Consider the following 12,118-nt stretch of genomic DNA (forward strand, 5'->3'; position numbering starts at 1 on the left):
CATTCACCCTGGTCTAGATTATTCCTTGTTAAGCATCTGTTTTGTGGACTGGAGAGATGGCTCTGAGGCTAAGAGCACGGGCTGCTCTTGCAGAGCACTTGGGTTTGGTTCTCAGCACCTACAAGGTGGCTCACGACCCTCTGTAACTCCGGCTCCAGGGGATCTGGTGCCCATTAAGTGAATGGTTCATTAAGTAAGCTACAGGCAGTCACATGCTAGAACAGTATAAATCTGCATCTGCTAATATCGATTTGGATAAAACTTGAAAATATGGTGTCAAGTACGAAAAGGAGGGTCAAGTATTATTATTATTATTATTATTTATTTTTTTGGCATTGTGGTGCAGCCCTCTAATTCCAGCTCTTGAGAGGACTGCACAGAAGGGATGTTGAGTTTGAAGCCAGCGTGAGCTAGAGTCAGTCTCAACAGTCTCCTTTGAACACAGAGCAGCGATTTAGTAAAATGTGGATTCCGGGTAAAAATTGTATGTTTTTATTCCCTGTCTGCAATAAGGCCAGGTGGCTGTAGACCTGTAAGCAGACACACCGGCCATAGGACAGTCATTGAGGAATGAGAGGGAGGAAGGACCCCAAGGACTTCTCCTGTCTTGGGAAAGACCCAAAGACTTCAACGGTCTCTGTAACAGTTTACTTCCTAAAGTAGTTTCAAAGGAAAAAGAATGGCCCACGTCTTAATAATTATTAAACTCAAGTAATGTGTTCTCTGCTTTCTGCATGTTTTAAGTATTTGGGATTTTGAAGTAAGGGTGGAAATCAGTAAGGGCAAGCTGGGTCAGGAAAGCTCTTGAATGTCTCCACCAGAGAGGTTTGGGTTGTATTTTCTAGACGTCAGAGAGCCGCTGGAACTTCTTAACTGAGCTTCATTCATCTAAGAATTCTGTCTCACTAGTGAAGTGTTCGGTGTCATGCTAAAGAGTGACTAATTTTCCATGTTACCAAAAGGGGGAAAGTTACATGCTGCTATGTTTATTACATGTAATCTAGTAGTAGAATATTCTCAGAGCCAGGATTAGGGAAGATGATATAAAAATGGAAAGGAAGGACGAGTAGATGTGAGGTTGAATGAGTGGATATGTAGGTGAGTGGGTGGATGGATAGATAGGTAGATGTGTAGGTGAGTCGAAGGATGGATGAGTGGATGGGTGAAAATGGTGGGTGGATGGATGAGTGGGTGGGTGAAAGTGGTGGGTGGATGGATGAGTTGGTAGGTGGATGAATGAGTGGGTGGGTGAAAATGTGGATGTGTAGCTGGGTGGATGAATGGATGAGTGGGAGGGTGAAAATGTGGTGAGTGGGTGGATGGATGAGTGGATTTGTAGGTGAATGGGTAGATGGATGGTTAGGTGCATGGATGAATGGGTGGGTGGGTGGGTGAATGGTTGGTTGTATAGATAAGTGGGTGGATAAGTGGATGGGTGAATGGGTGACAGGTGGTGAATAGATGAGTGAACACAAATGTAAAGGCATTTTTGAAATGCTAGTGCAATTCTCATTCTTCTCCTGTCCACAAACAATGTAAGCAAACAGAAGATCATGTTGGAAAGTGATGGGAAGTTAAAGCAATGTCTTAGGTCAGTGACTTAGTGGTAATACATGATGGAGAGAGTTTTGAATGAAGAAAATAAACCCAAGAGCATCCATAGGCTTGAAGTTAGCACTGAGAGGGAGAAAACACCCAACTCAGAACTGAGGAGCTGGAGGCTTTCATCAGAAATTTGTCTTGCCTACTCCCAGGACAGGAAGCTCTCCCACTCTCAGGCATTAGTTTCTCATCTGTAAGAGATTCTAGCAGAAAAAAGAAAAGAAAATGGAAAATTGTCATCCACCATCAGGACATAGTCAAGAAAGATTACTTCTGGCAAGTTCTATGCCCACAGAGATACAGCCCAGCATTCTACACCATCTCTGCTTGCAGGGAGGCCAGGGATTGGGCAGGAACTTAGTTACTGCTGACAACTGAGTCTACAATCTGGTACTGAGGGCTGGATGTTATTTGGTATTTACAATGATCTGAAGCAGAGATTTGTAAATATTGGTGTGCTTTCTAGAGCAAGGCAGAGGGACATCCATGTGCTAGTATTATTTTTAAATATTTCCACAAACAAACAAACAAACAGAAAAACTGGGGCAGTAGACTGGAACAGCTGAGAATGCTGTTATTATTTCAGTAACAGTGGGCAAATGATGTCCCTTTATTGAGCCTCTGCATCCTGCTCTTCAAAGGGGGGGGGAGTCTGTATCAGTGCCCCAAAGGGCTGATCTAGGCTCACACAGGCATCAGCTGAGAAAGCAGTTAGTGTGGTGCTCAGCATAACACAGGTGGCCCAGAAACAGTAGCTAGTACTGTCATTTTCTACAATGGTAAATGCCATTCCTAGTGAGAGCACTAAACACTGTTGTGAGTGATGATAGCAGGCATTGTGGTTAATAGTAGTAGTAGCAGTACTAGAGATCTGGACACTTCTATCCTGACCACGTCGGTCACTCTTTCATAGCTATGTTAGTTACTTTCTCATCCCTGTGACCAAATACCCACCAAGAAGCCACCTAAGAGAGGGGTTTCCTCTGGCTTACAGCTGGGGATGGGATACAGTCTGTCATGGTGCAGAAGGTATGGCGGCATCGGTATAAGGCAGGGGTCACATTGGACCAGACTTAGGAAGCAGAGAGCAGACAGGAAGTGGTGCTAGTTTACAATACTCTAAGACCCACTCCCAATGCCCCACTTCCTCTAGCAAGGTTCTGCCTCCTTGGGCTTCACAACCTTCCCTAACAGTGTCACCAGCTGGGAAGCAAGCTCAACTCCAGGAGCCTATGGGGCCTTTGCAGAGCTGTAAGGAATCTGTGGGTACCCTCAGATCAGTTATTGTTGTAGCAGCTCTGAAAAGGAAGCTTTCAGGCTCAAAAAGGTCCTCAGGAGAGACTGAGAACCATGGTTGAGTTGGAGGAAGAGGAGGAGGAGGAGGTGGGGGTAGACTTGAAGCCAGGTTTGCTGCCGAAACAGGAATGATCCCATTGGGAGCTGCAGCAGCAGGAAGCAGAGTTAGTTCTGAGAGAAGAAGAACCCTGAGGGTGGTCACGACCAGGGAAAAGTCAACTAGTAGCAGGTAGAAGAAGATTATCTAAGGTCAGGGTGGGAACCAGGCTGAGGAAGATGTTCTAAGGGGGAGACAACAACACATAGAGCCTTGCTATAGGTGACTCAAGACCCATCTACAAAGCTGTGTTCAGGGGCACCCATCCATAGGTGAGCACTCACAGTTACTCATACTTGGTGCCTTGACCAGTTATGAGTCTCTGCATTAACCCCCGGGCAAAGAAGCCCTGTAACCAAAGTGGAGGGCAGCACAGATCTGTGGGTGTCAACAGAAATATTTGGAATGCAGCTTGACAGCAGGATCATTTAGCAAAACAGCAACAGTAGGCTGTTCCTTAGGCTCTGTGATCTCCTCTCGTGGACTTTTAATCAGATGCACAGCACCAAGCGCAAAATCCCTCCCATGGAGCTGGTCTCAGTTCAGTCAGAAGACTTTATCCCTGGACCCATCATATCCCTATTGCACTAATAAGCACACATTTCCAGCAGGTGAGTATTGCAGCATGCAGGGTCCTGTGCTGAGTAAGACCATTGCTAGTTTTTTTGCACTCCCCTCAACTTACATAGCACCTTCTGTTACCACGTAAGTTAGCCAGCAGGGAGCATTTCCTGGTCACTTTGACGTTGATTTCTCTATTTCTCTATTTCTCCTAAAGTGAATGATGTCTTCAGCAGTATGATCTAACCATGTAGTTCTGGTGGACAGCCAAGGGCAGTGGCAATGGCTGTGTTGTCTTGGAGCCTTTGGGACCTTCCTGACTAATAACTTGTGGAGAGGTAGCCCATGCTTGGCACTGAGATTTTCATTTAATAGCTCATATATTGTAGAAGCAGCACTGTCCACCCATGTAGGGTCCTTGTGTTCAAACTCCCTTAACAAATGCATATTAGGGCTTTTTCATGGATCCTTACTTTTGGCTAACCCATCCCCTAAGCTCTCCTCTCCTCAATTCCCCTTTCTCTACTCAGGGGTTTCTTTTGTCTCCTTTTATGACACTTGTGTTCTCTTTCCTGTGCTAATTGAAATTGTTTTCTTGAGTTATGAGGTTGTAGGTTTCCATGTTTCCTTTTTCCATGCACCCTTCATTTTGGTTAAGCCCTCGGCCAGTGCCTCATTCCCGCATCCTCCCACCCCCCTCCACACGGACCTTTCCTCGAACCTCCCAGTGTTCCTCCTTTTCCCTTTCATTTTGCCTGTATTTTACTATCCCCTCTCCCTAGAAGCGTGCACTCATATCTGATGGCCTGTTTCTAGTTTCCTGGCTTCCACCTGTGGTATTGTAGGTTAAACACACAGAAAAGGATCAAAGCTAGGATCTGCATGTGAGAGAGAACAGGCGATTGTTGTCTTTGGGGCTTAGGTGAGACCTCACTCAACACAATTAGGCCGTGCTAGTTTTAGATATTGTCCTAGTCTGTTTGTGTTGTTGCTATAACTGAAAGATTCCGAGTAGGTCATTTATAAAGAGTTTAGGTTTGCTGTGCTCACAGTTCTGAAGGTTGGAAGTCCAAGGTTGGAGGATAACTAGTGAAGGCCTCCTTGCTGGTGGAGACTGCAGAACCCCAAGGTGAGACAGCGTAGGCGGCTCCCTGAGATCTCTCTTTTTGTGCAATGCCACTAATCCCATTATGGGGGCCCCATCCTCCCAACCTTGACCAATCCTAACTACCTTCAATATTATTCCCACATGGCTTTGAGGGTTAGCTTTCAGCATGGTTTGGGTGGAGATGAACACTCCAAAGTTAGGAGATATAGATGATGATATTAGTGTTAGAAATGACCCGTCTTTGACTTAGTTAGATGGGGATGTTAACAGACTCCTTAAGAACAGAGCTTTTCAAATGTAGCTCGTAAAGTCCTAGGGTGTATATTAAGGCAGGCCTATTTTGGGGGGTTTTATTTTTGGGTGTGGTACTGGAGACTGAACCCAGATCCTCTGCATACTAAGCACTTATTCCACCTCTGAGCTACATCTCAGTTCTATAATAAAGTCGTAAGGGTTTCTCCCAAAAAACATAATTAGCCATGCATTAAAAACCAAATCAAGTCACACATGGCAAGATCTTCATAGCAATGGAATTGATTTCACTCACGAACTGTGAGAATCTCTGTCATTTCATCTCATGTTGATGTAAGTTAATGTTTGCTTATTTTGACAAAGAAAGATAAAAATGGCCATCTTTTATTTCTCTCTAACTTTAAACTGCACCCATGAGAGTATCTGTGAGCATTTATAGAGCTCCTCTTGTATGCAAGTCTCTGTGAGCAACATTTCACAGAAAATTCCCCCAAGGAAGAAGCTTCTTGGTTCAACCTGGGCCACAATTCTTTCTGTGATCCCATCCCTGAGACAAGTTTCCAGGTCACCCTGTCATAGCCAGCCCATGTCCAGTGGATCAGCCAGGCACAGACCAGTCCACACACATCTCATGTTCTCTTAGGAGGAGGGATGGAAAAGCAATTGGAACAACAACAAAAAAAGGGAGCAGACTTTCTTTGAGGGTGGGGCCTGGCAAACCTGAGCAGATAGAGAAGGGACATCAGAGACATAGGCAGTGTCCTGTGGCATTGGCCTCCTTCCCACCTGCTTGTGGCCTGAACTTGTGGCTGCTTTTCATCTGTGTGTCCTCATGTTGCACTGAGTCCTGAAGAAACAGACCAGGCTTTTGAGCCAGACCAACCAAAAACTGATTCTGGGCTCTGCCATTTTCCGGGTACGCCATCTTGGGCAAGATGCTCAGTCCTTCTGAACCTCTAATTCTCCCCATGTGTCAAAGGGGATAATAGTCGTAGCTACCTTAAAGGTTTAAATTAGACAGTACTTAGAAGGGACTCTGAATAGTATCGAGCAAATCGAAGATGTTCATGAATGCTGTTGCTAAATACTGCTTGAAAGCAGGGCTTTCTTTTCGACTCAGCCTTGTCTGCGGTGCCTGGTAGAGGCTGGTCTCTACTAGATATTCCATGCAGGTGTGAATGGATCCAAAGCTAGGGTGGAACTGGAGAGACAGCGTAGACTCAAGCAAGGGCTTAGGGCACTGTGAATCCACACGGGTCATGGTGCTGGGGTCCCCTGCAGAGCCATGAGGCTGGGTTTTAGCAACCACACTCTTCAGAAGATCCTACTAGGAGTGTCCAACCTTTTGACACAGCCACACAATGTGGTTATATACAAAATTCAGGACTGAGAAACTACACAGTTGAGTTACAGAAGAAACAAATCCCAAAAAGAAATCCCTTAATGGGTTAAGCAAATTTATAGTTTTATGCTACATTGGATTCATAGCTACCCTGGAGTGTATGCAGCCCATGGGCTGTGAGTTGGATGCACCTGAGAGTGGGATGAATGCTGGCTGGAAGGTCCATTCTCATCCTAGATGCCCTGGCCCTGCAGCTGCCATCCTCATGAGCACCTGGAGGTGCAGATGGACACACCTTTCTGAAATGACTTCTGGTTTCTGAATCATAAATGGAAATATCTCTATGGGCCAAGCTGAGGTCATGGCCTGATGAACGGAGGCCCTGGGCCCCATGGAGAGCCAGAAGGCATAAGACTGCCATACTTGACACAGGGCCATCTAGTCTTTCCAGAGTAGCTGAACATTGGAGCTTATGAGGGAACTATCTTGATTGTTAAATGCCGGAAAAGCGTTCAGACTTTCTAGAAGCACCAAGTGGCCAAGCAAAATATGCCTGCAGGCCAAAGAAGCTGCTGCTTGGAGGCCTTGACTAAGACAGTATTTTGCTGAGAAATGATTTTAGCTGCCAGGACATTTGGCAAAGCCTAGAAATGATTGTGGTGGTCACAACTTCAGGCTAAAGGTAGGGATTGTTCCTTGGAAGAGGCAGGCAGCCTGCCCATCATCCCATCATCCATTCATAGGAATGTGTTCCAGAAGAAGAGTTAGTTGTCCCAAAGGAAATTTAGGTGGGATTAGCTTTTGAGGAGAAAGAGTCTGGGGACACCTGCTTCATGGTGGCTGGCCCTTGTGACTGGCTAGCTTCAGGTTACTGTCAGTATGTCAGAAAGGCAAGACTGGGATGGTTGAGCCTTCTCTGGCCCAACCTTGTATGTGAAGGAACTGCCTTCCATCCAGTGTCCTTTGTAGGCATGAAAATAATGCAAAATATGTGGGCAATGAGGCCTAATATGTTGTCACTTGAGTCCCTAAGGTATGGGTGTGGTGACCCATTGAAGATCTTCTTGGTTTTGGCCTCCTGTCCCTGGTGGAATGTTTGGTTTGGGCTCATTACTCAGTAGTATTTGGAACTATAATTGGGAATATTTCCCTTCCCTAACCAGCCCTAGCTAAAAAAGAAAAAAATAATAATAAAGATGCTTTGAGGGCTGCCTGCCAAGCATCAACTTTGTGGCTGCTCCGGGGAGGTGCCTAGGAGTTGATGAGCTGAGACTCAGCAGGTCCCATATGTTGGCCTACAGTTCTCTTGAGGAAATACAAGAACATGCTTCCAGCCCCACCCCAACCCCACCCCATAGTCCATACTCTATGCACATGTTCCTCTTCCTGAGGTATGACCCTAAGCATCCTATTCTCCCACTCAAAAGCCTTCAGTGGGTCCCAGTTTCACTCTGAATGAAGCCAGAGCCCTATCAGCTTCCATGATATGACCCCAGCCTAGGCAAAAAGGGCAGCTTTAGAGCCCTGGGTCTATAGTGAGGATGTCTTCTTTAGGAACAGGTGATGGAAGATGAGGCTGTGTGCATTAGGATGCTCTCACTACAGTAGCAGGAGAATGTAGGCTAGCATGTCTTAAGCCACAGAAGTAGATGGAGACTAGAGACTGGCTCTGAGTTGGGGATCAATCAGTGCTCAGATAATCCCCACCCCCACTTTTTTTTTTTTTTTTTTTTTTTTTTTTTTTTGGTTTTTAGAGACAGGGTTTCTCTGTGTAGCTTTGCCCCTTTCCTGGAACTCACTTGATAGTCCAGGCTGGCCTCAAACTCACAGAGATCCGCCTGGCTCTGCCTCCCAAGTGCTGGGATTAAAGGCGTGTGCCACCACTGCCCTCAGGTAGTAATGAAAGGAACCAGGCTGCTTTTACTCTGCCTTCCTATGGCAGCATCCTCTTTCTGTCTTTATATGCCGGCTGGTACCAACTGGGACTGTGTAGAGTTTTGCTTGCACTTGGTAGAAGGGTTAAAAATGTTCTCCTACATCATGCAAATCCTGCTTCTCTGTCTAGTTAAGACAGCCCAGGACTATATGAGCACCAAGAACAATCCACTGTGTGGAGTTAGGATGAGGTTCCCTAGGAGAACTGGGCTGGAAGAACAAATGCAGACCGAATGCATGGTTCTACTGGGAAGTAGGGAGAGTAGAGGTGGGTGATGGGAGGGGACCCCCAATTCCTACTGCACGGTATAAAGGAACGAGCAGTTTGAAGGTAGGACATGGTGATAGATTGGATTGAGGAGAAGGGATAATTAAAACTCAACGAGGTAACTCTAAAGTTTCATCTTGACAGCCTTAGAAGGTGTTGTCTCCTACTTCAAAATCACTGGGTTGGGTGTATGTGTGTTTCTTTTGGGCAACTTGAAGGGACAACCAGACCATTTCTGTGTGCTGACATTTGTTCTTTCATATTCCAGAGCAAAGAGATTGGCCTGCAGATGCATGAGGAGCTGCTGAAGGTGACCAATGAGCTCTACACAGTAAGTTCTGCCCAGGACCATTGCTGTTTGTTTGGGTCTCTTGTCTTTAGCACCCATATCTGGAGGGAGGCAGGTCAGAATTTGGAGTGACAGGTGGTCATCACGAAGGTATGTAATGACTCATGACCCCAAGTCTGATGACTTATGTTTGGAATGGGTCCTAGACGTGTTCAGTAAGTTAAAGTATGTGAGAGAGTGACGTGATCTTCCAGACGTAGGATGTCTTACTTATGAGCACAAAGGTCCTGAAGTGGTGGATGGAAGAACACAGTGTGAGGGCTCCATATCCAGAGGGCAGGGCTATGGACTTGGGTGTCATGTGGCATAGACTCCAGACAGAGTGCTCCTTAGTGACTGTGGTCTTAGACAGGCTCATAGCTTGCCAAGGTCCCCTTGTCTTTGTCTGTAGAATGGAACCCTGCTCTGAGACTAACTTGAAGTGAAATAGTGAGCATGCCTGTTTCCGATGGAGAACATCACAGTTTAGCCCATGGCTGACCTTGTTGCCTGCTTTGGAGCCAAGGCCTAACCCACTTGAGTTGGGCATTAGAACTGAGGAAGGTAGTGGGGTGGAGAACACACTGCCTAGACTTTAGGGCAAGAACAGACTTTGGCTTCCTTGGTGAGGAGTGTGGAGAGCTCCATAGATAGCCTTGGGTACAGTGGGCCCAACAGGGAAAGTGCCAGGTAGAACTGTTACGTTTATGTATGCAGGGGTTCTTTATAAAAGTCCTAATGTGACATGTGAATAAGTCTAGGCTGCATGAAGCCCTTTCTCTTTGTTATTACTATCTTTCTATATTTATACCCATGGTGGTAGCAATGGGTTCATCGGGGACTAAGAGCCTGGGCTCAGGGCTTGTACTTCAGGTGGAAAGCCCAGTGTTGATCCTAGCAGCTCTAGGACCTAGGATAAGACTTTTATTTTTACTGATATCAAATAGGGAGAGTATGTTCCAACTTTGCTTCAATATAGATAGATAGATAGATAGATAGATAGATAGATAGATAGATAGATAGACCTACCTTTGATCCCATATACTTAGGAAGCTGAGGCAGGAGGGTTATAAGTTAGAGGCCTGCCCAGGCTACAGAGTATGGGCAAAGCCTGGACACCTTATCTTATAATATATAATATATATGTCCTATAGTATATAAAATATAATAATAAAAAAGTAAAGATAGGCCTGGGTGTGTAGCTCAGTAATAAAGCTCTTATCCAGCATGCTCAGGGCCCTAGATTCACCCCAATACCACAGAGAAAATAGGTGAAGAGAACGCAGACAGTCTGAAGTCAGAATCTGGGTCAAATCTAATTTTCAGCTGGAAAGAACAGTGGAATCCTCCCACGGTCTCTGGAGAAAGTGGTTCTTGAAAGCCTCGTGGATACAGGGATTCTGCAGATGCTCAGGTCTCTGTATAAAGTGGTATCGTGTCACCCATCCTCCCAGGTACTTTAAACCATCCCTAAATTGCTTACTACAGCCAATGCAGCTTCAGTGCTATGCAGACAGTTGTTACGCTGTGTTGCTTAGTGGTGAGAAAAAGTCTGTTCATGCTTAGTACAGACAAAACTTTCCTCCCCAAATATTTTCAACCTACAGTTGGTTGACTCCATGGATGTGGAGAGCACAGGTACAGAGGGCCAGCTGCACTGAGGGGGTCACACACAGTAACACACAGTTAGTATGAAAGAGTACATAACGAGCTAGAGAGTCTGTGTGCCAGTGGTCATGTCTGCCATTATTATATCATCCTCAATGGGTGTGATAGGCTGTTGTCTGTACTCACAGGGATGGGGGTCAGTGATGAGTGTGTAAGGTTCTGTAGAGGATTTTCTGACACTGGTCATTACCCAGGCTAGGTCTTTCCTATGCTCCTTCAGTCCCTCTAAGAATGGAACACTTTCTCCATAGCAGTCCTGCACCATAGCTCCAGGCACAGGACTTCACTGCTCCTGCCTGGGTCTCTAACTTTCCCTCTGTCCTCCAGCTGGGAACCTCGTTTTGTCTGTTTTTGTTTGCTTTCTGTCACTGTGACAAAACAACTTGATTAAAAACAACTTGGGGAGAAAAGGGTTTATTTTGCTTATACTTCCAGGTCACAATCCATCATTGAGGGAAGTCAGGGCAGAAACTCAAGGTAGGAGCTTGAAGTGGAAACTGTAGAGAACCACTGTTTACTGCCACGTTCTCCAGATCGCTTGCTTGCTCATACTCAGCTTGCTTTCTTATACAGCCCAGGCCCACATGCCTAGGGAATGGTGCTGCCCACAGTGAGCTGGGCCCTCCTACATCAATCATCAATCAAGACACTCTCACAGTCAAACCTACTTGCCAATCTGACCAAGGCAATTCTTCAATTGAGATTCCCTCTTCCCAGGTGACTCTAGGTTATAGTCAGCTGACAATAAAAACTAACCAGGAGAACTGTTTATACTCTCCCCCAATACCTCCTCCTCTGCTTCTTCACTCTGCAGTTGCCTTTGCCTGCTGTGGCCTGCATGCTTTTATCCTTTGTCCATCTGAGTCAGACTCAGTTTTCCAACTAGGCCAAACTTTAACACCTTCAGAAAGATGCCACCTCTGGGCTTTGAGTCCTATTGTAGCCTTATAAAAACCTCATGTTTTCATTGTCTACATCTGTTCCCTTGTGGTAGAGTGACTTCTCTGGAGTTCTGTCTTGGCTGATGAGTGACACTGTCAAGTCTCAAAGACTGTGTGGCATTGACAACATGACTTCGCCTCTCAGTTTTGTCTATGAAAACCAGGGCTGATCATTTTCCTGTGGTTTGTAGACTCAATAGTACCAGGTGGTATCAAAAGTTGAGAGGATAATGCCATCTCATGTCCCTCATGGTACTGGTGCCCTGAACCCAGCAGGTTCTGTGTAGATAGCTGCCCATTCTGTCCACAGGTTAGGACAGCTGGACAGAAACACTATTGGCATCAGACATGCACGTAGGTGGCTGGCTCACCCCATGATAAGGCTCTTCCTGCCATGCTATGCTCACAGTGGCCTGCTGGGGGCGCTCCAGGAGCTGGTGGAGAGGAAGGGCCCAGTGCCTCCCAACTCTCTCTTCTTTGGGTGTGTGTGAAGGAGAGGGGGCCTCAGGTACCAACAATAAATACTCCATATTGCTAACTGTGGTTCTCTGTGTCCATAGGTCCCACATCAATGAGTATTAAATACCCCCCAAAAGCTCATATGCTAAAGCCTTCATGCACCAATGCAGCTTTATTTAAAGACAACATTGAGAGGTAGGGAAGTTGGGGCCTGATTGCAGGAAGCAGGTCACGGAGGACATGTCTTTAAAAGGTGTCTTG

At 45.9% G+C, this 12,118-nt stretch overlaps 1 protein-coding gene across 4 annotated transcripts in view; it reads left to right on the plus strand.

Moving 5' to 3' along the window:
• Srgap3 (SLIT-ROBO Rho GTPase activating protein 3) overlaps positions 1-12,118 on the plus strand; it is a 232,955-nt gene that overhangs the window by 145,278 nt on the left and 75,559 nt on the right. For all 4 annotated transcript variants that reach the window (XM_028863879.2, XM_028863883.2, XM_028863881.2 and 1 more), the window contains exon 4: positions 8,730-8,792. In XM_028863879.2, coding sequence (XP_028719712.1) covers positions 8,730-8,792 — 63 coding nt within the window. The remainder of the gene's footprint in view (positions 1-8,729; positions 8,793-12,118) is intronic.

Source organism: Peromyscus leucopus, chromosome 3 (assembly GCF_004664715.2).
Source record: "Peromyscus leucopus breed LL Stock chromosome 3, UCI_PerLeu_2.1, whole genome shotgun sequence".
Taxonomy (NCBI): Eukaryota; Metazoa; Chordata; class Mammalia; order Rodentia; family Cricetidae; genus Peromyscus; species Peromyscus leucopus.